General features: G+C 40.3%; 1 protein-coding gene across 3 annotated transcripts in view; it reads right to left on the minus strand.

Annotated features, from left to right (window-relative positions):
- Nucleotides 1-396: 396 nt before the first annotated feature.
- The window catches only part of TNPO3 (transportin 3), a 97,990-nt gene continuing 74,616 nt past the window's right edge, over nt 397-23,770 (minus strand). For 2 of the 3 annotated variants that reach the window (XM_054559071.2, XM_054559072.2), the window contains exons 17-23: nt 21,626-21,742; nt 20,679-20,773; nt 18,275-18,431; nt 15,975-16,142; nt 13,096-13,208; nt 3,434-3,525; nt 397-1,585 (exon numbers count right to left, since the gene is read on the minus strand). In XM_054559071.2, the coding sequence (XP_054415046.1) occupies nt 3,465-3,525; nt 13,096-13,208; nt 15,975-16,142; nt 18,275-18,431; nt 20,679-20,773; nt 21,626-21,742 (711 nt within the window). In that variant the 3' untranslated portion in view covers nt 397-1,585; nt 3,434-3,464. 3 annotated transcript variants of the gene reach the window in all.

Raw genomic sequence — 23,770 nt, forward strand, 5'->3', positions numbered from 1 at the left:
TGCAAATTATGTTAATGATACTTCAATAAAGTTTTTTTTTTTTTAAAGACCAATAAATCTGTAGGTCAGGGAACTGTCTACTTGGGTGGCCATAGTAGAAAAACCATACCACACTGTTTAACTGAAAGAGTAACCCAACTCCCTTTCCCACTGAGGCTACACGAAAGGGTAAAATGTAAGCGGGATGAGCTTTGGTGTGAATTAGGAGAATAAAAAGTGCAGAATGAGCCAGTTCCCTGAAGTCTGAAGGGTCTGTGGCATCAGGGCAGGGGCCTGCCCTTTCAACTCCATCCCCAGATGTCTATCAGGTACCAAAGGCTGCTTCCATAGCTAGTCTAGCTGAACCATTTCCGAGCTACAAGGCAGTGAATGAAAGTAAAAACAAAGAAACACTGGTTAAATTTTACAAATTTATTCTTTTTCTTTTGTTGCTGTTGATTTGTTCTTGAGATGGCTACAACACCAGACAGAACAGTGCCCTCATATCTGATGGCTGTGAAGGGCTGCACTCCTTTGAAACATTAAGATCTGTTTTGGGCTTCCCTCTTCGGCCTCACCCTCCCCTTAAAATCAAGTCATTTCCACACTTTTTAGTAAAATACTAAATGACACGTCATCCCTTGTTAGCCCTGTAAACATTTTTTCTCCACACACCCTCCCTCTTTTTTTCTCTCATGTCTGTGGGTGAATAACTCACTAAGAAAAAAACCTTAAAAAACAAAAACTTATACATTTATATCCTGCACCCCCCACCCACCCCAGTTTTGGCTCTTCTCTCCAAGGCAGACAACAATCTGATGTGGATTGGAAGTGGACTGAGAGAATGAACGGGGTCAGGGTTCAGATATCCATAAATTCTGACCCTGGCAGGTCCTGAGCATCACCAATGTGACCACAATAGAAAGCAGAACAAGTTCCTTGCTTACTCCTCCTTGTCTAAACAACTCTAAAGGTGGGAAGAAACAGCTGGGGAAGGTATAAGAAATTTCTACTCATTTGCATTTAAAAGGAGGGGAGAGAGAAAGAGAAGGAAGGGTAAGAGAGGAGAGGACAAAACAATAGAAAACCTGAACAAATGACCCTGACCCTCTTCTTCCAATTGCAGCTATTTAATTCACGTGAATCCCCACATTATCCCTAAGTAAATATTTTGTTTCACAGAAAGCTTGTCCTTTTGTTTTTCCGTGTACACGTGCGCACTGGCGCTTCTGTGTGTATGTGTGCGTGCGTGCATGTATCATTTGCTACCAGGTGAATGTTTCAGTTCTGGTTTCTGTTTAGTCTTCCTTTTTTTTCTTTTTTCTTTACTTAAAATTATTTTTCCTTTTAGAAAGTTCACCAGTAAACCAGCTCCCCTCCCACCACGCCGGGCAGGCCACAGCCATCTTTTTAAAATCCGCGCTGATTTTCCCTCACACCCCCAAACAGGAACTCCTCAGGATGGCCTCGGAAGGCTGGAGTCTCTCCCTGTCTGGCGGGACACCCTGGTGGCGGTGAAGGCCCCTCTGCCACAACGGAGGTTTCTGATTGTGGGACACAGTCTGGTTTTTGTTTTCTTCCTGTCTTCTAATTAAAAAAGACATTCCTGACAAAAGAGATAAGACAGTCAATAACTGCACCAGAAAATAGAGCATTTAGTAAAATCAGCCTTAAGGCAGAGGGTTCCATATTTCCTCAGGTACCTCATTCTGAAGTCTGCCATAAGAACTCAGAAAAAATAAATAAATAAATAAAAGTCTGGCGTTTTAACTTGTGGGTTTAAGGGAGCTACTGCTTTAATGAGACACCATCTGCAGTGTGCTTCCAATGCTGAGTGTGCTGTGGAAACAAGGGATGATGTGTCAGGAGGGCAAAGAGCCAGCAGGTCCAGGCCTCCCATTCCAAAGCAACCAGGGAAGCTTTGCCTCAGTCTGCTAAATCCCACAGGCTTCATGTCGATTTTATTTTGAAAGAAGGCTTTGCCTACTAATAACAGTTGAAAACAAAACAAAACACCAATTTAGATGCTATCGAGAGGATACTGTATTAAGCGGAGTGGTTCAAAGTGAGGACTCTGGTACCAGAATATCTACATGTGAATTCTGGCTCCACCAATAACTGTCAGGCAAATTGTTAAACATTGTTGAACCTCAATTTCCTCATCTGTAAAATGGGAAAAATAGTAACAAATCCAGAAAAGCAGATGAGGATTATCTTAGTTAATACATCTAAAACACTTAAAACAGTACCCTGACACACAGTAAGGGCACAATAAAAGTTAACCATGAACACCTACGGCTGTCCATGAGCAACCTTATGAGGTGTATCAATGTCAGCTAACCCAGACACCATGCAAAACCGGGACATCCCAAATGATATTATTACTCACTAAAACAATCAAAGTTGAGAAATGATTTTGGGTGTGGCAAGGCACTGCTGAATATCACCTTTACCTACGAATACATTTAACACAGAAACTACCAGTGAGTGCTACAGATTCATCAAGAATTGCCTCCTGGGAGAAGAAACTCACCTTGAGACATCAAAGGGTGGGCTTAGAGGAGAGCTGCCTTTCTTCTCTCCATCAAGAAACTGGCACCCAAATTCTACTACCCACTCCTTTCAGCTAAGCTTCTTGCTTTGCTTCAGAATCAGGAGACGGAAAGCACGTGGAGAAAAGTGCTCATGGGGAGCCAAAGATGCTCCTCCTTTCCTGTAAGGGCCAAGCATCCCTAACCTCAATAGCCAAAATGCTTCAACAGCTGAAACTTTTTGAACGCTGATATGACCATCAAGGGAATGACCATTGGAGCATTTTGGATTTTGGATTTTTGGATTAGGAATGTCCAACTGGTGTGCATCCTGCAAATATTCCAAAATCCCAAAAAATCCAAAATTGAAAAACACTTCTGAAAGTGTTTTTTCCTCCGAAATCCCAAGCATTTCGGATAAGGGATATTCAATTCATACCTCCTGCCCTGGTCAACACCTAGCACTTCAGCATTCAGGTCATAAAAGTGATAAGAATAAGCTCTTTGCTCATTACATCTGGAGGGTCAGTTTTAGGAGAATGGCACCACATGTAACAGTCAACTTGAGGTTGTTTTCGCCAAAGTGGCCAGGTTAAAAATACTTATTTGTTTGTTGCCATGTACACTTACCATCTTAGAAGTGTCTGTAAGGGGAAGGGGGAAGAAAATGTTTCAATGCACTGTGTAACAGTTACTTTCGTATGGAGGTGAAAATGGTACCCCAAAGACACTGACAATTACTGGCTGCCCAGGCCCCAAGAAAATCCGGGCCCTGTATATTCCAGCTGTTCACCACAGTTAAACTGCTGAGTCCTTCCCTGACTCTAGCTATAAGACCGGTCCCATGATAGGCATTAAAACCTATCCCCATTCCCAGGCATCCCCAGCAGTCCAGAGAAAAGCTGGGAACTATGTATCCTCACCTGGGTGACAGGCACAGTGCAGGAGTGTGAGCTATCGAAACAACCTGGTGAAGTCTCGCAAGGCCCAGCAAACTTGCTTACATTCCTCAGCACTAGAAAAGAAAAGGTAGGTTGGTCCTTGACTGAGGAGAAATACAGAATATGCTGAAAAACAATTGCAACATTGGGGCACACTGAGAACCGTCCCAACTCTTCTAGGAGCTCTCTCCATCGTCTCCTGAGCGACCCTGCCTTCAGATCTTTCTGTAATTCAGGGCAAAAATTATTATATATGAGAAAAGTTGTAAGCTTGATGGTCTTCAAAGGGTGGATTCTGGACACAAACTGCCCGAGTTTGAATCTTGGCTCCACTGTGCCCTTGAACACGTTATCAATCTTTGTCTCAGTTTCCTCATCTATTAATATTATCTACTTCATAACACTGTTTAGAGGATTAAAATCGTCCAAATACAGAGTGCTTATGAAAATAGAGCAGTGAACAAAATAGTATTCAATAAATGTAGGCTGCTACAACAACACTTGGTTGCTAAGGCTCTCATAAGTTTCCTCATTCTCTTCCAAAGATAGATTTTGTTTACAAAGGCCGGTCTAGCAACTAAGTCTCCACCAGTCATTGATTTTCTAGTTGAACAGGCTGCTCAGGATTTCCTCCTGTGGGAGGAGGAGGGAGAGAGGAAAGGGTTAAAGCATGTAGAAAGAGAGACGAAGCAAGAGACGCCTATGTGATATGAATAGCCCAATATTCATCTGACCCTGTTTTTTCAAAAGCCCCCCGACCTCCTCCCTTTGTCCAAAACTGTCACCAAGAAACCAGCTGATGCCAGCTTCATTCTACTGTATCTGTCTTCATAACAGTTTTTGCTAAATGAACATGAGGCTAAGCTAAAGCAGTGGAGAAGGAAGCACTTCATTTTTTTTTTCTTTTTTTTGATATGGAGTCTTACTCATATTATCCAGGCTGGAGTGCAATGGCATGATCTCAGCTCACTGCAACTTCCGCCTCCCAGGTTCAAGCAATTCTCCTGCCTCAGCCTCCCCAGTAGCTGGGATCACAGGTGCCCACCACCACGCCCAGCTAATTTTTTGTATTTTTAGTAGAGATGTGGTTTCACCATGTTGGCCAGGCTGGTCTCGAACTCCTGACCTTGTGATCCGCCCGCCTCGGCCTCCCAAAGTGCTGGGATTACAGGCATGAGCCACCGCGCCCGACCAGGAAGCAATTCTTAATATGCTTGCCTTCCTGTGGCCCTCTCCCTGGCTCAACTAACTAACTCAGATACCAGTGCCTACAGCCTAGGATTCAATGAAGATAAAAACACACTTTCCATCTCATAATGGTTAAACACCAGGGGAGGAAACTGCTCTAAGTGATCCAACAGAAAAGGTGAAAATAGAGCTATCCACTTAGGTTCCTACATCCAGATTTCCCCATCCATTATAAGTTCCGAAACATCATTAAGAACCTTGACTTAGACCCCATGACTTGATTCAACAGAACATTCTGGAAACTTTCTTCTAGTCTCTCCATCCTTAAAATGTAATGAAAGTAAGGCAGGTGGCCAGGCACAGTGGCTCATGCTGGTAATCCCAACACAGGGAGACCCCGTCTCTACAAATAATTTAAAACTTAGCTGGGTGTGGTAGTGCACACCTGCGGTCCCAGCTACTCATGAGGCTAAGGCAGGAGGATAACCTGAGCTGGGGAGGTTGAGGTTGCAGTGGCCCATGATTGTGCCACTGCACTCCAGGCTGGGCAACAGAGTGAGACCCTGTCTCAAAAAAAAAGAAAAAAAGAAAGGAAATGAGAAAGGTCTTTTGGCTTTATTGGAATTGCCATTACCTCTGCGGATTTAATAAGCTTCAATTAAAGTGTTACATTTCTCATTTTACTTCCAAATTAATACTGACTGTTAAGGAGGCAGCCAGGGTATGTGAGCCCATATCACTCATGCTCCCAATGTCAGGAAGGAGGAAGATCTGTAACCCAAGAGAAGTTGCTATGTGGTGTGTTATTACAAGGGACTAGGATAATAGAAAACCCTGAAACTTAGGACAGTGCTGGAGACTGAGATTTTTTTGCTATCCTAATGTCTTACATGTTTTAAATTTTACCCTTCTTCAAGAGACTTCTGTTTTGTTTTGTTTTCAAAACAGATAGAAACAGATAGAAACAGGGTCTCACTGTGTTGCCCAGGCTGCTCGAACCTCTGGGCTCAAGCTATCGTCCTGCCTCAGCCTCCCAAGTGCTGGGATTACAGGCGTGAGTCACTGTGCCCGGCAGAGACTGGAAGAGAAATGATAACTTCACAGCCTCCTTTGTGGCACATGAGAAAAAGTATTGAAACCGAAATGCAAGTGTGGGAGAACTTTAGTGCGATAGGGTGAAATGAGGGACAGGTGACACTGTCAACTCGGCTTCTGCCCCAATCCTATCTGCAAGTGCTTTGGTGTCAAACACTTCAGCCAAATGTTTAACTGAAGTGTCCTTGGTGGGGAGCCCATAGAAATGGATCAAAAAGCTCCTTGAGGCCGGGCACGGTGGCTCACACCTGTAGTCGCAGCACTTTGGGGGGCCAAGGCGGGTAAATCACCTGAGGTCAGGAGTTTGAGACCAGCCTGGCCAACATGGTGAAACCCATCTCCATTAAAAAGACAAAAATTAGCCGGGCGTGGTGGTGGGCACCTGTGATCCCAGCTACTCGGGAGGCTGAGGCCAGAAAATCACTTGAACCCAGGGGGCGGAGGTTGCAGTGAGCTGAGATCATACCACCGCACTTCAGCCTGGGCGACAGAGCAAGACTCCGTCTCAAAAAAAAAAAAAAAGCTCCATGAATGTTAGAACTATAGTTATATGCTACAATGATGTTTTGGTCAACGATGGACTGCATGTATGACAGTGGTCCTATGAGTAAAATAGAGATGAACAACTGCACGTTGCGTTACTCACATGCTTGTGGTGATGCTGGTATAAACAAACCTACTGCACTGCCAGTCATATAAAAGGACAACACAAACAATTATCTACAGTACACAATACTTCATCATAAGCAACTATATTACTGGGTTATGTATTTACTATACTACACTTTTTATCATTAATTTAGAGTATATTCCTTCTACTTACAAAAAAATTTTTTTTTACTGTAAAACAGCCTCAGGCAGGTCCTTCGGGAGCGATTCCAGAAGAAGACATTGTTATCCTAGGAGATGGCAGCTCCATGTGTGTTATTGCCCTTGAAGACCTTCTAAGTGGGACAAGATGTAAAAAGGTGGAAGACAGTGATATTGATGATCTTGACCCTGTGTAGGTCTAGGCTAATATGTGTTTGTGTCTTGGCTTTTAACAAAAAAGTTTAAAAGCTAAAAAAAAATAAATAAAGTAATTTTAAGAATAGAAAAAAGCTTATAAAGATATAAAGAGAAAAATTTTTAATGAGCTGTACAATACGTGTTTTAAGCTAGGTGTTATTACAAAGGAGTCCAAGAGTTTAAAAAAAATTTAGTTTATAAAGTAAAAAAGTTACAGTAAGCAAGGGTTAATTTATTCAACCTCTGCCTCCCAGGTTCAAGCGATTCTCCAGCCTCAGCCTCCTGAGTAGCTGGGATTACAGGTGCCCACCATCACGCCTGGCTAATTTTTAAAATTTTTAGTAGAGATGGGGTTTCACCATGTTGGCCAGGCTGGTCTCAAACTCCTGACCTCAAGCGATCTGCCTGCCTCGGCCTCCCAAAGTGCTGGGATTGCAGGCATAAGCCACCACGCCTGGCCAAGGGTTACTTTATTATTGATGAAAAAAATTTTTTTATAAATTTAGTGTAGCCTAAGTATATAGTATCTATAAAAAGTCTACAGTAGTGTACGGTAATGTCCTAGGCCTTCTATTCACTCACCACTCACTCACTGACTCACCTAGAGCAACTTCCAGTTCTGCAAGTTCCATTCATGGTAAGTGCCCTCATACAGGTATACCTTTTTTTTCTCTTTTATACTGTATTTTTACTGTACCTTTTCTATGTTTAGATACGTTTGGATATACAAATTCTTACCATTGTGTTACAATTGCCTACAGTATTCAGTACAGTAACCTGCTATACAGGTTTGTGGCCTAGGAGCAATAGGCTACACTATATAGACCAGGTGTCCGGTAGGCTATACCATCTAGGTTTGTAGAAATATACTCCACGACGTTTGCACAACAACTAAACCACCTAATGACACATTTCTTGGAACATATCCCCATCATTAAGTAACACATGACTATATTTTCTGTCTCAGTCCTTCTGACGTTTGATATTTCTTAGCTTTTTATTTTATTTATTTACTTTTTCAACTGCCAGTATTTTTTAGATTCTGTTTTCTGGCTTCTAGTCCCCAAATTCCTATCCTTCCACCATATTTCTGAAAGCTTTTATGGTCGCTATTTCTCAAGCCCCATAAGATTACTAGGGGAGTGCTGAGAAATGAGATCCTTTTGATCCGACGACCTGGTAGGTAACAGAAAATAATGAAACTCTGATGACTTGACTAGGGATTCAACCCCTTACTGGCCTCTAACTCCAGTATCAATGCTTCCCATGTTCAACATCTTTTGGCTTTGAAGAGCCCCAGGCAAGTGACAAGTAGTCACAGAATAAACACCAAGATGGAGAAATGGAAATGATGGCAGGGTTTCTTCTAGTCCCAATTGGTCTTAGTTAATGATAGGCTCATTTGGCACTTGGAAAGCAAGAATGTTATTTTAGAATGAAACGTCCCAGCTTTCTTCAAGTTGACCAACTAAAAAAGCTAGGGAATTAATTACCAGTACCATGTGAAAAGCAGGCTTGGACTTGCTGAAATGAAACTGAACCAGTTCACCCTCTCTGCCAGAATGGCAAACAAAGTAGCATGTTGAGGCAGGTGTTACGGACCTTAAAATCAAAAGGGAGACTGAGTCATGCATGGGACAGAAAGTTCAAGGGCTTTCTGTCCTGTCTACTACAGGCATTCTAGAGGAAGAGAATTACTAAGAGGAGATGAGCAATCTCAAGTCCTTTCTCTAGCACCTCAACATTAGCTCTTACTTATGTTCATTTCCCACCACTATGTTACATATGTTACAGCCTGCTATAGGAAGAGCTGCAAAACTTGTTTAGCAATGGAAGATCAAGTAGGTCAGGTTGGTGGTGCACCTTATTTTCCCATATCACAGGACAAAGATAACAGGTTTTTTTTTTTCCCCCGCACAGCACTGCTTTACTTAGGTCTCTTTTCCTTGCCCCAAGATTTATCTTAAATTAGGAAAGGATATCTATGACCTTGACTTCAGACTTACCATATTATTTTATCTGTCATATATTAGTCCCACTGAGGGAAAGAGGGCTTGATAGAGACTTATTCTACAATGTGTGGGATTCCAAATGTGTGGGTGGCTGCCTTAGAGTCAACAGGAGACATGCCCCAGCTAGTTTTGCAAGTACCTAATGACATTCTAGAAGTTTCTCCTCTGAGGAGAAAGGAGTTAACATTCACTGATCACATACTATGTGCAAGATCTTCTTTAGATTTCTATTTGGTATCTCATAATAACCTTATGAGACTGGTAGTACTAACCCTATTTCACTGGATAAATAAACTGAAGTTCAAAGTAATAGGGTATGTGGCAAGATTCAAACCAACATACTTGACTCCAAACCCCATCTTTGGAGGGTTTCCCCTAGGTTCCCATTTGCTTTAGGAAAATTAGAGCCAATATGATCCTGCCCTTATACTGTAACCAGCACTGAATGGAATAATGCAGAACAGAAGCAGAGAGAAGCAACTACTATACTTCTTTCCCCTGAGACAGCTTGTAGACAGAATACTACTTCTACTGAGAAGATTCATAGTAAAAGCAATCAAAGAATTTTTAGGGTCACCCCAGTCAATATATGCCTACCCAGTGGAGGGGAAATCCCCACTTCTGGCAAAATGTGTCATGAAGGGTCACATGCTATTTTTCAGTCATGCATGTCACTTGATCTATGGCTAAAAGTGAGTTATTTCTGGGGCATACTGGGCTTACTACTTAAGCCACTTAGTAAACTATAAAATAATAGCATTCCATGGTTTGGCATTTTAACATTAACAAAATTGTTGGAGACATTCCAGAAGATGAGAAAGTAAACTATTTTGGAAAGTGACATTAAGAAATCAATTCTGAGAGAAGACAACTAACTCTTGTACCACTGCTTAAAGTTCATTTTCTTTCCCTTCTAAGTCTGATTTTACCCATAAAAGTGTAATTTATGCTCATAAAAAAGTGCACGTAGTACAGAAAGTTATGAAATGAAAAGAAAAGCCTCCCTCCCCTCCTAGTCTCACTTATATATCTTTCCAAAAACTTACTGTGCAGAAAGTAGCCTGTGTGTGTGTGTATAATTTATAATAAAACAGCTCTTTAAAGTACAAGTTGGTTCATTTACAATAGCATAAAAAAATCCTTATGAAAAAATTTAACCAAGGAGGTGAAAAACTTATACACTGAAAACTACAAAATGTAGCTGAAAGAAATTAAAGACACCAATAAATGGAACAATATACTGTATTTGTCGATTTAGAGATTTAATATTGTTAAGATTTCAATACTACTCAAAGCAATCTATAGATTCAATACAATCCCCATCAAAATCCCAACAAACTCTTGTACAGAAAAATCTACCCTAAAATTCATATGGAATTTCAAGGGTCCCCAAGTGGCCAAAACAATCTTTTTTTTTTTTGAGACGGAGTCTCGCTCTGTCACCCAGGCTGGAGTGCAGGGGTGCAATCTCGGCTCACTGCAAGCTCCGCCTCCCGGGTTCACGCCATTCTCCTGCCTCAGCCTCCCGAGTAGCTGGGACTACAGGTGCCCACCACCACACCCGGCTAATTTTTTGTATTTTTAGTAGAGACGGGGTTTCACTGTTTTAGCCAGGCTAGTCTCGATCTCCTGACCTCGTGATCCGCCTGCCTTGGCCTCCCAAAGTGCTGGGATTACAGGCGTGAGCCACCGCGCCTGGCCACCAAAACAATCTTTAAAGTGAACATTACAGGCCTCATATTCCTGATTCTAAAATTTATTACAAAGCCACAGTAATCAAAACGGCATGGTATTGACATAAAGAAATACATCATAGACCAATGGAATAGAACAGGGAGCCCATTAATAAATTCTCCTGTATATGGTCAAATGATTTTCAACAAGGATGTCAAGACCATTCAGTGCAGAAAGGACAGTCTTTTCAACAAATGGTGCTGGGAAAACTGGATATCCACAAGCAAAAGAAAGAGGCTGGACCCTTACCTAATACCACATACAAAAATTAACTCAAAAAAGATCAAAGACCTGATATAAGACCTAACTGTAAAACTCTTGGAAGAAAACCTAGGCAGAAAACTTCATGACATGAAATCTGGCAATGATTTCCTAGATATGACACCAAACAGACAACAAAAGCAAAACAGATGAACTAGGCTACATCAAAATTAAAAACTTCTGTGCATCAAGGGACACAATCAACAGAATGAAAAGGCAACCTAAAGAATGGAAGAAAATGTTTGCAAATCATGTACCTGATAAGGAATTAATATCCCAAATATAAAAGGAACCCCTGCAACTAAACAACAAAAGAAACCCAATTTTTAAATAGGCAAAGCACTTGAATAGACATTTCTCCAAGAAGATAAACAAATGGCCAATAAGCATATGAAAAGATGCTCAACATCACTAATCATTAGGGAAATGAAAACCGCAATGAGATATCACTTCACACTTGGTGTGAAATGCTAAGATGGCTACTCTCAAAAACCCAGAAAATAACAAGTGTTGGTGAGGATGTGGAGAAATTGGAAGTTTGTGCACTGCTAGTGGGAATGTAAAATGGTGCAGCTACTCTGGAAAACAGTATGATGGTTCTTCAAAAAATTAAAGAAGATTAAATAGAATCACCATATGATCCAGTAATTCTACCTCTGGGTATCCAAAAGAATTGAAAGCAGGGGCTGAAAGAGATATCTGTACACCTGTGTTTATAGCAGCCTTACTCACAACAGCTAAGAGATGGAAGCAACCCAAATGGCCATCAACAGATGAAAGGATAAATAAAATGTGGTATATGCATACAATGGACTATTATTTAGCCTTTAAATGGAAGAAAATTCTGGCACATGCTACAACATAGATGAATCCTAAGGACATTATACTAAGTGAGGTAAGCTAGTCACAAAAAGACAAATCTGTATGATCTCACTTATATGAGGTATCTAGAGTAGTCAGACTCAAACATTAAGTAGGAAGTTAATTGCCAGGAGAGGGGGAGAGGGGAGAATGGAGAATTGTTGCTTAATGGGTATAGTTTCAGTTTTACAAGATGAAAAAGTTCTTGAGATTGGTTGTGCAATAACATGAATATATACTTAACCCTACTGAACTATGCATTTATAAAAATGGTTAATACTGTAAATTTCATGTTATGTGTATTTTTATAACAATTAAAATTTTTTTAAATTATTTTAAAAGCTCAAGTTAGGTTATGTAATACTGTTATTTTAACCTTTACAATTTATCTTGCATATTTTTCCATATTATCACATATTTCTTCTTCCTTGTTCATCTTTGGGACTATTTACTAGTATAAGCTTACTGTTAATTATTTAACTTTTTTCTATTGATGGGCAATTAGAATATTTCCATTTTTTTCACTACTACTAACCTTGCTATAACATTCCTTCTTTGACCCATATATCTTTCCACACTGTATAAGTCATTGCCTAAAATTTAGACAAAACTCTAAAGACTCTAGATATAAAAAGAGAATCAGGGCAAGGGAACAAGTAGCTATAAAATCGAACTTAAGTTGCTGTCATTACCATTAAGACCATAAGTCTCATAACCTTTGATTCGGTGATTACATTTTAAAGGAAAATATTCAGAAGAAGGAAAAGGCTCTATTTTTGACATTATCTGTAACACTAAAAAACTGAAAAATGATCTAAATGTCTACTAATACAGCCATTATAAGAAAATCAAGTAACACCTTTATGGCTATAAAACAATAATTAGGAAGACTATGTAACTGTATTAAAAATATTTATATGTTCACAGTAAAAAAACACACACACTTTACACTTTAGGCTGTAATCCAGAGATTGTAAGTGCCTCATGGGCCTAATGTATCCCAGGCAGATGTTCTGTTCGGACTACACAACTTCTTTGAAATTAGAATTTGACTATCTTTAGGCATGGTGAACATTCTCCAATTCACTGTCGTCTACATCACTTTCTGATGTTTTATAACCAATGCTTTGCCTTACTCAGGTATCTACATTCTTGACCCCCAAATGTGGATGAAAACTCAGAAGGACTTAGAAAAATATAGACAGATCTCCTGACGGGGAGTGAGCTGCTCAGTGCATTTTCCTTTGGGAGAAACAGTGCCTCCACTTACCGTTAAAAAATCTTATACCAGTTATCACATATGTTAAATATATGTACATACATACACAGTATGATGATGTTTTCCCACCAGATTGGCTTCCAATGCCAATTTGTGCAATTCAAGGTTAAACAGACTATAAATTGTCCATTTCCAAGGGTGCATAAGAAATAAACATGTTTCTTCCCACATCCCACACCTCCTTAAGAACCCCCAGTATCACTCACCTAGTGACTTGCTTGTGGAAGTCTGTAAGTTGTTTGTGTGTCACTGTGACGGCTCCCACGGTTGTTTCCTTTGGCAAACCTTTTAAGGAATTTTCTAACCATCGACAAAAAGTCTGTATAGGAAAGAGGTGTAAGAGTTTTAAAAGGAAGCATGGCTTACTCACCTGAAACCCTATAGATACTAATAAAACCCCACAAATTTTCCTTAGTAGCATTTACTTCTCTACACTTGGGAGCAAGTAAAGGAATCAACAGAAGTGCTCTCATTAGCCCTTCAAACCCTCTGGGTTGATGCAGTCTGCATACGCATGCCTAGACTTCCCTTCAAAGGGGCAGCGGGCATCATTTCAGAAAAGGACCTTCTACACCTTAGAAGTGAAGTTTCTTCTGGATGAGGCTATTGTTTTGTTCCTGTCATAACGTATATGACATATATACATATGCACGCATGCGAACATGAATACACACACACACACTCGCTCTCTCTTTTTTGAGATAGGGTCTCGCTCTGTTGCCCAGGCTGGCATGCAGTGCACTGCAGCTTTGACCTTCCAGGCTCAAGTGATCCTCCCACCTCAGCTTCCTAGGTAGCTCAGACTACAGAAGTCCATCAACATGCCTGGCTAATTAAAAACGATTTTTTTTTTAAGAGATGAGGAGTCTTTCTATGTTGCCCAGACTGGTCTCAAATTCCTGGGCTCAAGAGATCCTCCCAAAGTGCTGGGACTACAGGTTTAAGCACTTGACCAGTATATTTTAAAAATTAAACAGATTTCCAAAAACTCTTGAGCTTAAAGATCAAAAGTGATCCAGAGTAAAGGTTCAGATACCTGAAAGAGCAGGGGCAAAAAGTATACTAAGCCACCATGTCAGAAAGTATACATATGAGACATATGAGTCCAGAATCTCAAGGATTTTAAGGCCATCTCTCTCAGAGTAAGTCCTATCCATTCAGTTCCTTTGTGATATCTGCCTGTTCTTTGTGTTAAAAAACCTTGCTCTTGTTGCTGTTTAATTTACTTATATATATCTTTTATATAAGTATATCTGAGCATTCTCTTTATGCCTTTCCTATGCACAAAAATTGTCTCTACTCCCTTTACTTCCTTCCTTTCTAAAATAAAAATTCTACAGACTTCCTCTGGGTTCTTATTTTCAGTTTAATTGTTGTCCTTTGGGTCAGCGCTAATATTTCTTCATCCCTTTCTTAAGTGGAATGTATACTTCAGTCATAGTTTTGGGCTGTAAAATTACTCTTTTATACCTAATTTTTTTTACATTATATATTTTCCCATCATATTCATTTATGACCATAATAGGCCAGAGCAAAAGTATTATAAATGCTCACGAAGTACTAAGCATTTAATTATGGATACATAACAGTTTCTTAGTTCTTAAAAATACATAATAGTTGTTATATAGCAAACTTTTTTTTGTTTTTTTTTGTTTGTTTGTTTTTGAGACAGGGTCTTGCTATGCAGCTCAGACTGGAGTGCAGTGGCATGATCATAGCTCACTGCAGGCTGGAACTCCTGGGCTTAAGCAATCCTACCTCACCCTCCTGAGTAGCTGGGACTTACAGATGTATGCCACCACACCCAGCTAATTAAAAAGAAAAATTTTTTTTTTTTTTTTTTTTGTAGGGATGGGGTCTATGTTGTCCAGGCTGGTGGTCTCAAACTCCTGGCGTCAAGTGATCCTCCTGCCTTGGTCTCCCAAAGTATTGGGAAGACAGGCGTGAGCCATTGTGCCCGGCAGATATACAGTACACTCCTTAGAGTCCATGGCTACCTGGTTTCTTTTCCTGTCCAAACTTCTTGTTCTCATTTTTTGTTGTTGTTGTTAGCACTTAACAATATGCTTACAATCAAGAATGTTTTCATAAAGTTAGATTTACATAAGTTTTCTGTTACTTGGGAACCAAATGTATTTGTAAAAAAGTTTAAGCAGAGTATGAAGACTTTTTCCCTCAGGTCAAGGACTTTTGAATTAAATTTGCTGATTCCTGGAGGCTCAAAAAGTACTTTTCTTTAGAAAAACAAATATGCTACTCTATCAGGTTGAAATGGAACATGTGTATTGAACCAGCGATGAATAGGTACTATCTGTTATATATTATTATTATCAATTTTATATTCTGTGGTTCTGTAAGACAGCTCACTTTAACTAGGTCCCAATGAGTACTTTCCCGAACTGCTTTTACAGTAAGATTAAAAATTATAAATTCCATTTTAAAAATAATTTCAGGTTATATTATACTTTACCATTCTACTCAACTTTCACACAGTACACATAACCTGAGTTATGGTCATGTGGCCCAGTACTGTAATTACTTGGGCATTATTAGATAGCTTTAAAAAAACAACTCCATCCTTAGGTGGGTGATAAAGGATCTGGTTCAAAGAAATCCAAAGGGGAAATATATCCAACTGTACATTGTGGGTTACTTTGACAATTATGTGCTTCCAAATGTTCTGGCTAGATGTATCACCAAGAAATAATACCATGCTATAGAATAAGTCTGAAAGGATTAAATACTTCTTGAGTAATATGTAACTAATATAACTGACATTTGGGCATCTCTCACAAGTGAACAAATTTCACATTGGACAGCCACACGACTGAATTCAATGCTTGATACTTACTTCTGGTAATATACCCCCTATGACAGTGACACAGAAACATGCTTTAAAGAACTCAATAATAAACTACTGATCTTTACGGGCCTCTTCATCTACCAATCTAATTTGGCAATATGCCTAAATTTGGTTCCATGGACAGAAAACAGGGCTAGTTTCAAAATTAGGGTTGGCCTTAAGGAACCAAAGCCTATTACGTTTAGGGACTATGAGATAAATTCCTCATGAAAACAATCTTACCGGTCTGTCAACCTGCATGATCTCCCAGAGCACTTCAGCCACATCTGGTAGGGTATAGGGGGGGAGGCAAAAGCAGCAGGTGTGCAGCAGCTGGCTGACAAGCTGCTGTCCAAGCTGGTTCATCACCTGTCCAATCAGTTCTTTCCGTAATTCAAAGTCTTCTTCATGCTGTATGTAGGAAAGCAGGAACATCAGATAAATTCTGGTCTCAACTTCCCAAAGACCAAGCACTCTTTCCCCTTTAGTAATTTCTCTTTAATAGGAAAGTGTGTGTGTGTGTGTGCGGGTGTGTGTGTGTGTGTGTATGCAGGTGTGTGTAAAATAACAGCTGGATTCACAAAGTCCAGAAGTTTTTTGTCTTTAGAAAGAAAATGAAGGAGTTTATTAGTATCCAAGGAATGAACATGGGTTTCAGCAGAGATTAATGCTTAGATTTTTCATGATTTGAAGGCAGAAAACATGGTTGAGAATTAAAGTTAGCAATTTTTTAAATTTTTTTCTCTTCATCTTCTATGTGATGGTATTAATTTTTTTTTAATGTGAAAAATAACTTGTGTTCCTATTTCCTTTTTTAAAAACTAAGTCAGCCTGGCATGCAGCACACACCATAGTCCCAGCCAATCCAAAGGCTCAGGTAGGGGAACAGCTTGAACCCAGTGTTCTGGGCTAGAGCATGCTATACCAATTGGGTGCCTGTGCTAAGTTCAGCATCAATGTGGTGACCTCCCAGGAGCGAGGAACCATTCCTGGGTTGCCTAAGGAGGGAGGGGTGAACAGCCCGAGTCAGAAACAGAGTGGGTCAAAATTCTATTCTGATCTGTAGTGGGATCTCGCCTGTGAATGGCCACTACAGTCTGTCTGGGTAACACAGCTGGAACCCCATGTCACAACAAAACAAAACAAAACCAACTGAAATAAGAATTGAAGATGTCTATCAGAGATCTAATTTTTTCTACCAAAAAAAACAAAAAAAAAACCTTTTTTTCTTCTTGCGGTCTTTAATTTTTTTTTTTTTTTTTTTGAGACAGAGTCTTGCTCTGTCACCCAGGCTGGAGTGCAGTGGCCTGATCTTGGCTAACTGAAACCTCCATCCCCTGGGTTCAAGCAATTCTCCTGCCTCAGCCTCCCTAGTAACTGGGATTACAGGCATCCACTACTACGCTTGGCTAATTTTTGTACTTTTAGTAGAGACAGGGTTTCACCATGTTGTCCAGGCTGGTCTTGAACTCCTGACCTCAAGTGATCTGCCCACCTTGGCCTCCCAAAGTGCTGGGATTACAGGCGTGAGCCACTGCGCCTGGCCCTTCTTGTGGTCTTTAAATACACATGTATTTCTAATACCTTGAGAAAAATATTTTTTAAATTGCCTTTCCCTTCTAGTTATTTTCTTCTCTCTTTTACTGCCAAACTTCTTAAATGAATAGCCTGAATAGAATGCAGAATACATACTTCTTCACTGCTCTCCCCTGTCTACAATCTAATCAAACCTACCTTCTACTCCACATCTAATCAAACCTACCTTCGAAATTCCCGTGAAGCACTTTACTACTCCCACTGCTTAGCTGTCTAGTAACAAACTTAGTACTATTCTGACTTGCTCTGATCTTGGTTTAGAGGCAGTATGACCATCTGCCTCTCTAATCCATCAACATCCCACCTCTAATTCATGGCTCCATTTAAACCCCTCCCCTTCCATAAAGTTCTTCCAACTCTTTTTGGTCTAGAGCTTTCCCTCGTCTGATCTCATACCAATCATGACTTTTATCACTCATCTGACAATCAAATACTGGAGACCAAGGTGGGAGGACCACTTGAGGCCAGGAGTTCAAGACCAACCTGGGCAACATGGTGAAACGCCATCTCTACAAAAACTATAAAAACTAGCCAGGCATGGTGTTGAGTGTCTATAGTCCTGGCTACTCAGTAGGCTGAGGATCCCTTGAGATTCGCATCACTGTACTCCAGCCTAGGCGACAGAGCAAGACCCTGTTTCAAAAACAAATGAAAAACACCAAATACTGGCATCTCGTTGTTACTTAACTCTTTAAACTTGTTTGTCTCTTCAACTAGACACCAAATGATTTGGGAGCATGAACAGTTTTAGACTGCTTTATATAGCCTAAAGCACCCTGCACAAGTGTCTTAGTTGATATTTTGGCTAGTGAATGATCCACTATGATATATGTCTACCAATACAGATCAAGTGAGGAAATACTGGGATGCTGGTTTTCTCCTAAGGAATGACAAAGAGACAGGAGATAAAAGCTGTTAAATAGAAATGGTATCATTTTTATACTTACATCATTGGCTACCCCTGTATGAATGAGGTCTCGTAGAAACCTCATGACACTACAATTGGCATCCCGGTGGTCCAGGGTAGTAGAGGCAATGGCCCACTGTAAGATAGGGATGACTACTTGGCTCCGCAGCAAGGTGACAGGGCTACGCTGAATAAACCTGGTGTGGAAAGTGAGACTAGGTATAAATGACAAGATTAGGCTATAAAAGCAGCCAGGGTAAAAGGGCAAAACTATGAAGACAGTAAAAAAGATCAGTGGTTGGTGGCAGGTTTCAGGGAAGAAGGGATGAATAGACAGAACATAGAGGATTTTTTTTGGCAGTGAAAGTATTCTGTATGATACTATAACAGTGGATACATGTCATTACACATTTGTAAAAACCCACAGAATGTACACCCAGAGTGAAGCCTAATGTAAACTATGGACTTTGGGTAATAATGATGTGTTAATATAGGGTCACTGTTTGTACTACTCTGGTGGGGGATGCTAATAGAGGGGAAGGCTGTGTGTGTTAGGAGGGAGGGGTATATGGGAGCAACTTTTCACTCAAATTTGCAGTGAACCTAAAGTTGCTCTTAAAAAAAAAAAGGACCATGTCTTAGATTAGTATATTAAAAGACGTGTCACCACACCCTATTTCCAACTAAGATTTTATAAATCAAGAAAGACCAGTCAAAAGGACCTACAAGTAGAAACTCTCCTAGGTTATAAAGTCCTAAAGATGCTAGAAAAGCATTTCCCAAACTAAAGTTCACAGAATTCCAGTTCCCAGGATGTCAACAGGAATCCCTCAAAGAAAAGGTTGTGTGTTCAAGCAAGCTTGGGAAATGCTGCTGGATTTTGAAAGTAATTTTGCTTGTTTATTTTTTGCTTTAAACTACTATCAGGTTTCTAAGTTCCTTTAATATACAGGGAGAATCTCTTCAGAAAAAGATACAGTATACTCCAAACTTGTTTCATCATTTGTATAAAGAACATTTTTAGGGACTAGTTTTCCAAGGAATACATACCCTAAGAAAACAGAGGGCGGGCCGGGTGTGGTGGCTCAGGCCTGTAATCCCAGCACTTTGGGAGGCCTAGGAGGGCGGATCACGAGGTCAGGAGATCGAGACCATCCTGGCTAACACAGTGAAACCCCATCTCCACTAAAAATACAAAAAATTAGCTGGATGTGGTGGTGGGTGCCTGTAGTCCCAGCTACTCGGGAGGCTGAGGCAGGAGAATGGCGTGAACCCAGGAGGCAGAGCTTGCAGTGAGCCGAGATCACGCCACTGCACTCCAGCCTGGGCGACAGAGCAAGACTCCGTCTCAAAAAGAAAACAGAGGGTGACAGCCCATCCAACAATTCTATCAACTAAAAAAAAAAAAAAGAAAAAGAAAAAAAAAAAGGTTTTTCTAACCTATCCAAAAACTAACAAAAAAAAAGTGTTCAATATTCAATCCTACCAGGTACGGTGGCTCACGCCTGTAATCCCAACACTTTGGGAGGCCAAGGTGGGTGGATCACCTGAGGTCAGGAGTTTGAGACCAGCCTGACCAACATGGCAAAACCCCATCTCTACTAAAAATACAAAAATTAGCTGGGCATGGTGGTGGGCACCTGTAATCCCAACTACTCGGGAGGCTGAGGCAGGAGAATCACTTGAACCCAGGAGGCAGAGGTTGCAGTGAGCCGAGATCATGCCATTGCAGTCCAGCCTGGGCAACAGAGCGAGACTCCATCTCAAAAAAGAATCAATCCTAAGATGAAACAATCAAGTCAATATTACTTTGCATTTGTAAATGATATAACAGTTGGGCTTTTGTTGGTTTGAAAATAATGATTTTTCTTTTTTTTTTTTTAAATGCTGATATGGTAACAATTTTGGTTCAAATTCCTTAGTTAGGGACTAAGGAATTCAAGCAGAAGTTTGGCAATCATATTATCAGTGCTACTGATGAAGTAGGCTGTGAGTAGAGCTGAGAAATACAGTATGAGATAACTGCTAAGGCATCTTAAAATCCCAAACATTCTTTATTCCGAAACTGATTATATCTAAAGGATGCTAAGCTTCTCAAAGAGAAGGTTGAGGTGAAACATGAAATTGCAACAGCACGAACAGTTAAAACCTACAGAGGACTGTAGAGATGATCTAGTCAAGTGTTTTGCCAGGCACACTGCATTGCCTTGTGTGTGCGCCCTCCTTCCTGGCAGGAACTCAGCTCCTTTATCTCTTGCTTCCCGCAATACTCTGCATCATTGCTAGGGATATATCAGCTTGCAATTTACCTTTGGGTTATGAATCATTAATCCACTTACTCCAGTGACTTCATTTTACAAGAATAAAACAACCAAGGGTCAGATGGCAAGACTAAGCAGTGATAGGATGAGCAATTAAGAAATGGGCTCTTCAGAAGGATTTACCTGGTGGCTAGCCGGAACAGGTCATCTACAGTGTCAGGGTGATTCTGGAGACCATTCTGCTGTTCTAGGAGCTGAAAGGTGGGGATGCACAGTGCCTAAAACAGAACAGTGATTTTAAAAGAAATGCTTTTTCAGAAATGCCACAGCATTCAGACTTGCCAAATATTACAATAAGTACAAAAGGAACAAAGAAGAAAAGCACAGCTGGGAAAAAAAAAAGATTGTAATGAGAATCTGATCAGGAAAAGAAACACATAAATCCTTCCCAGTTGACATAAACAGTTTTCACCTATGAAGTCCACATTTAAGAAAGGGTTGAGGAAACAGATTTTACCTGATAAAACTCAACAGATGTCATCTCAAAGTTTTAGAAATTTCTGAAAGCAAAGATTCTATTTAGGTATAGTCCACTAAGGGAGTGGAAGTTTTTATAATAATTATGAAATATCAATTTTAAATGAAAAGACATCTTGGGAAAAGAAACAACATTCTTCAACTCAATATTGCCCTCTGTGGCTGGAAGGAAGGGAAAAGCAGTATCTGAGGAGCTGTTTCCAATGCTATTATTAACTCTAAAACCCTCCCTGCTGCTAAGTAAACTAGTCAGTTGGCTGTTCCAGGCAAGAAGTTAAAAATACAATAATGCCTGAGCTTAGAGATTCATTTTTCTCACCTCCTCCCCTCTCCAAACACCCTATCTCTGGAAGAGCATAAACCAGGCAGTAACATGTAATAATCATTACACTCATGTGGTCAGTCTCTCATTCTCTCAAACAGGCCTGTTCAGAGAACAACTGGGAAGCTTCCACCTCCCTGTTATTAGGAAATCAACATGCCTGGGGGAAAACATAAAGAAGCAACAGAATTACAGACATGGTAAAGAATACGCTGCTAGGCCTTCAGACCCTCTAGGCCTGATGCGTCTATACTCCTCATGGAAAAGATACCTGGAGCATGTCTAGTAGTCCCTGCCGACAGCCTTCTTCCATGCCATATTCATCCACGAGGATACTGCCAAGGTACAGGAAGCAGGAATGCTGATGTACGTGGTACACATTCACCATCTGTTGAGGGAAAAAACAATTAGTTCAATGCTATGTCCTTCAAAAAGTACCAACTTATGAAGCTGTCTCCAGGAAGAAATTCAGAGATAGATTGGCTTCTTCTCTTTAAGGCAACATAGTATAAAGCTTGTTAGCACTATTCTGTGAAACACAGGGCTCAATATCTCAATGATTTTCAGGTTCTCTATTCTTCCAACCCTTTGACCTTTCATCTTCCCAAGACAACGCTGTATAAGAGTTGTCTAATACTTAAAGCTGGAAGCTATCAGGGAGCTCATGGATTATTTGCAAAACCCCAGCACAGAATATTTCATCCAGTACGTAAAAGTTGCTCTCATTTGCACTGTAAATAAGTCATATTTTTAAATAGGATATATAGCCATAGTTGGGAAAACAGTATCAAACACCTTCATCTTGGAGAAGACAGCGAAAGCATTGTTTAAATTTTGAGTTGCTCCTAAACCTATTTTATCTTTTAAGTAAAAAATAGTGTTTTCTATGAAGATATTTGGATTTCAACACAGCAAAAATTTTAACACAATATGCACATTATTTTTTTTAAAGAGACTGGGTTTCGCTCTGTTGCCCAGGCTGGAGTGCAGTGGTGAGATCTTGGCTCACTGTGGCCTCAACCTACCAGGCTCAAGGGATCCTCCCACCTCAGCCTCCTGAGCAGCTGGGACTATAGGTGTGCACCACCATGCCCAGCCACGATATGCACTTAAATGATTTGTTTAGAATTTTTACTCCACTATCCTCCCAGAATTAAGAAACAATTGTACACTCACCTATTTAAAATGCCACCACAGTACGTATGTATTGATCTTATTACATAAATTCAACTCTATGAACTTGGGACTGAAAGGATACAGTAACTTAATTCTTCTATTGGCATATGCCATGGAATGAGCATGAGATGGGAGCTATGAATCCATTCCATGTTGTAAAATCAGAATTATATGCTCTACTAAGGAATGATTAAGTCAAGGGTTGCCAAACATTTTCTTAAAGGGCTACTTTGTAAAAAGTATAGATCTTGTCCGCCATTCAGTCTTCTGCCCACTCAAGTTTGCCAGGGTAGCACAAAAATGACCAATAGATAATACTTAAATGAATTATGGCTATAGCTCAGTAAAACATTAAAAAAAAACAAAAACAAAAATAGGTGGCAAGGCCACTGACTATAGATTGCTGGCTCCTGAGTTAAGGGATTTTTTTTAAGGATAATTTTCATTTTTGTCACATGTACTGACTCTAGGACACACTTCCTATATAATAGTGCTACCTACTCTATTGGGTTGGTCATATACTTAACTGGCAGGAATTAAAAAAAAGTATCAAAGTCATGAGGGTATCCTCCAATAGCAAAGGGGCATTCTATCAAGTTGTAGTAGACCCAGAATGTATTGCACTGAAAGGGACACTTGACCAGAGGTGGCAATCACCTAAATGCAAACATACATTATTGTGCTCAGCATATAGTGAAAGTAGAGAAATCACTAAAAATTAAAATTCTGTTGAAATATTTACCTGTACAACCTTTAATCAAATCTACAATTTAGAGAGGCAAGGTTATCCAAGTACCAACACTGTACCAGCATGCCTGTGCCCGTGGTTGAGGGCACCTATGATGCAGAATTTAAGAGGGAACTCATTCTTTTCTTCTTCTTTTTTTTTTTTTTTTGAGACGGAGTTTCACTCTGTCACCCAGGCTAGAGTGCAGTGGCACGATCTTGGCTTACTGCAACCTCCACCCTCCGGGTTCAAATGATTCTCCTTCCTCAGCCTCATGAGTAGCTGGGACTACAGGTGCCTGCCACCGCGCCCGGCTAATTTTTTGTATTTTTAGTAGAGATGGGGTTTCACCATCTTGGCCAGGCTGGTCTTGAACTCCTGACCTCGTGATCCACCCACCTCGGCCTCCCAAAGTGCTGGGATTACAGGCGTGAGCCACTGCGCCTGGCCAGGGGGAACTCATTCTTAAGGCCAGGACCTCTTTAAAATCTGCACCCTTAGGTGCCCTCCCTA

The sequence above is a fragment of the Pongo abelii genome, chromosome 6 (assembly GCF_028885655.2).
Source record: "Pongo abelii isolate AG06213 chromosome 6, NHGRI_mPonAbe1-v2.0_pri, whole genome shotgun sequence".
Taxonomy (NCBI): Eukaryota; Metazoa; Chordata; class Mammalia; order Primates; family Hominidae; genus Pongo; species Pongo abelii.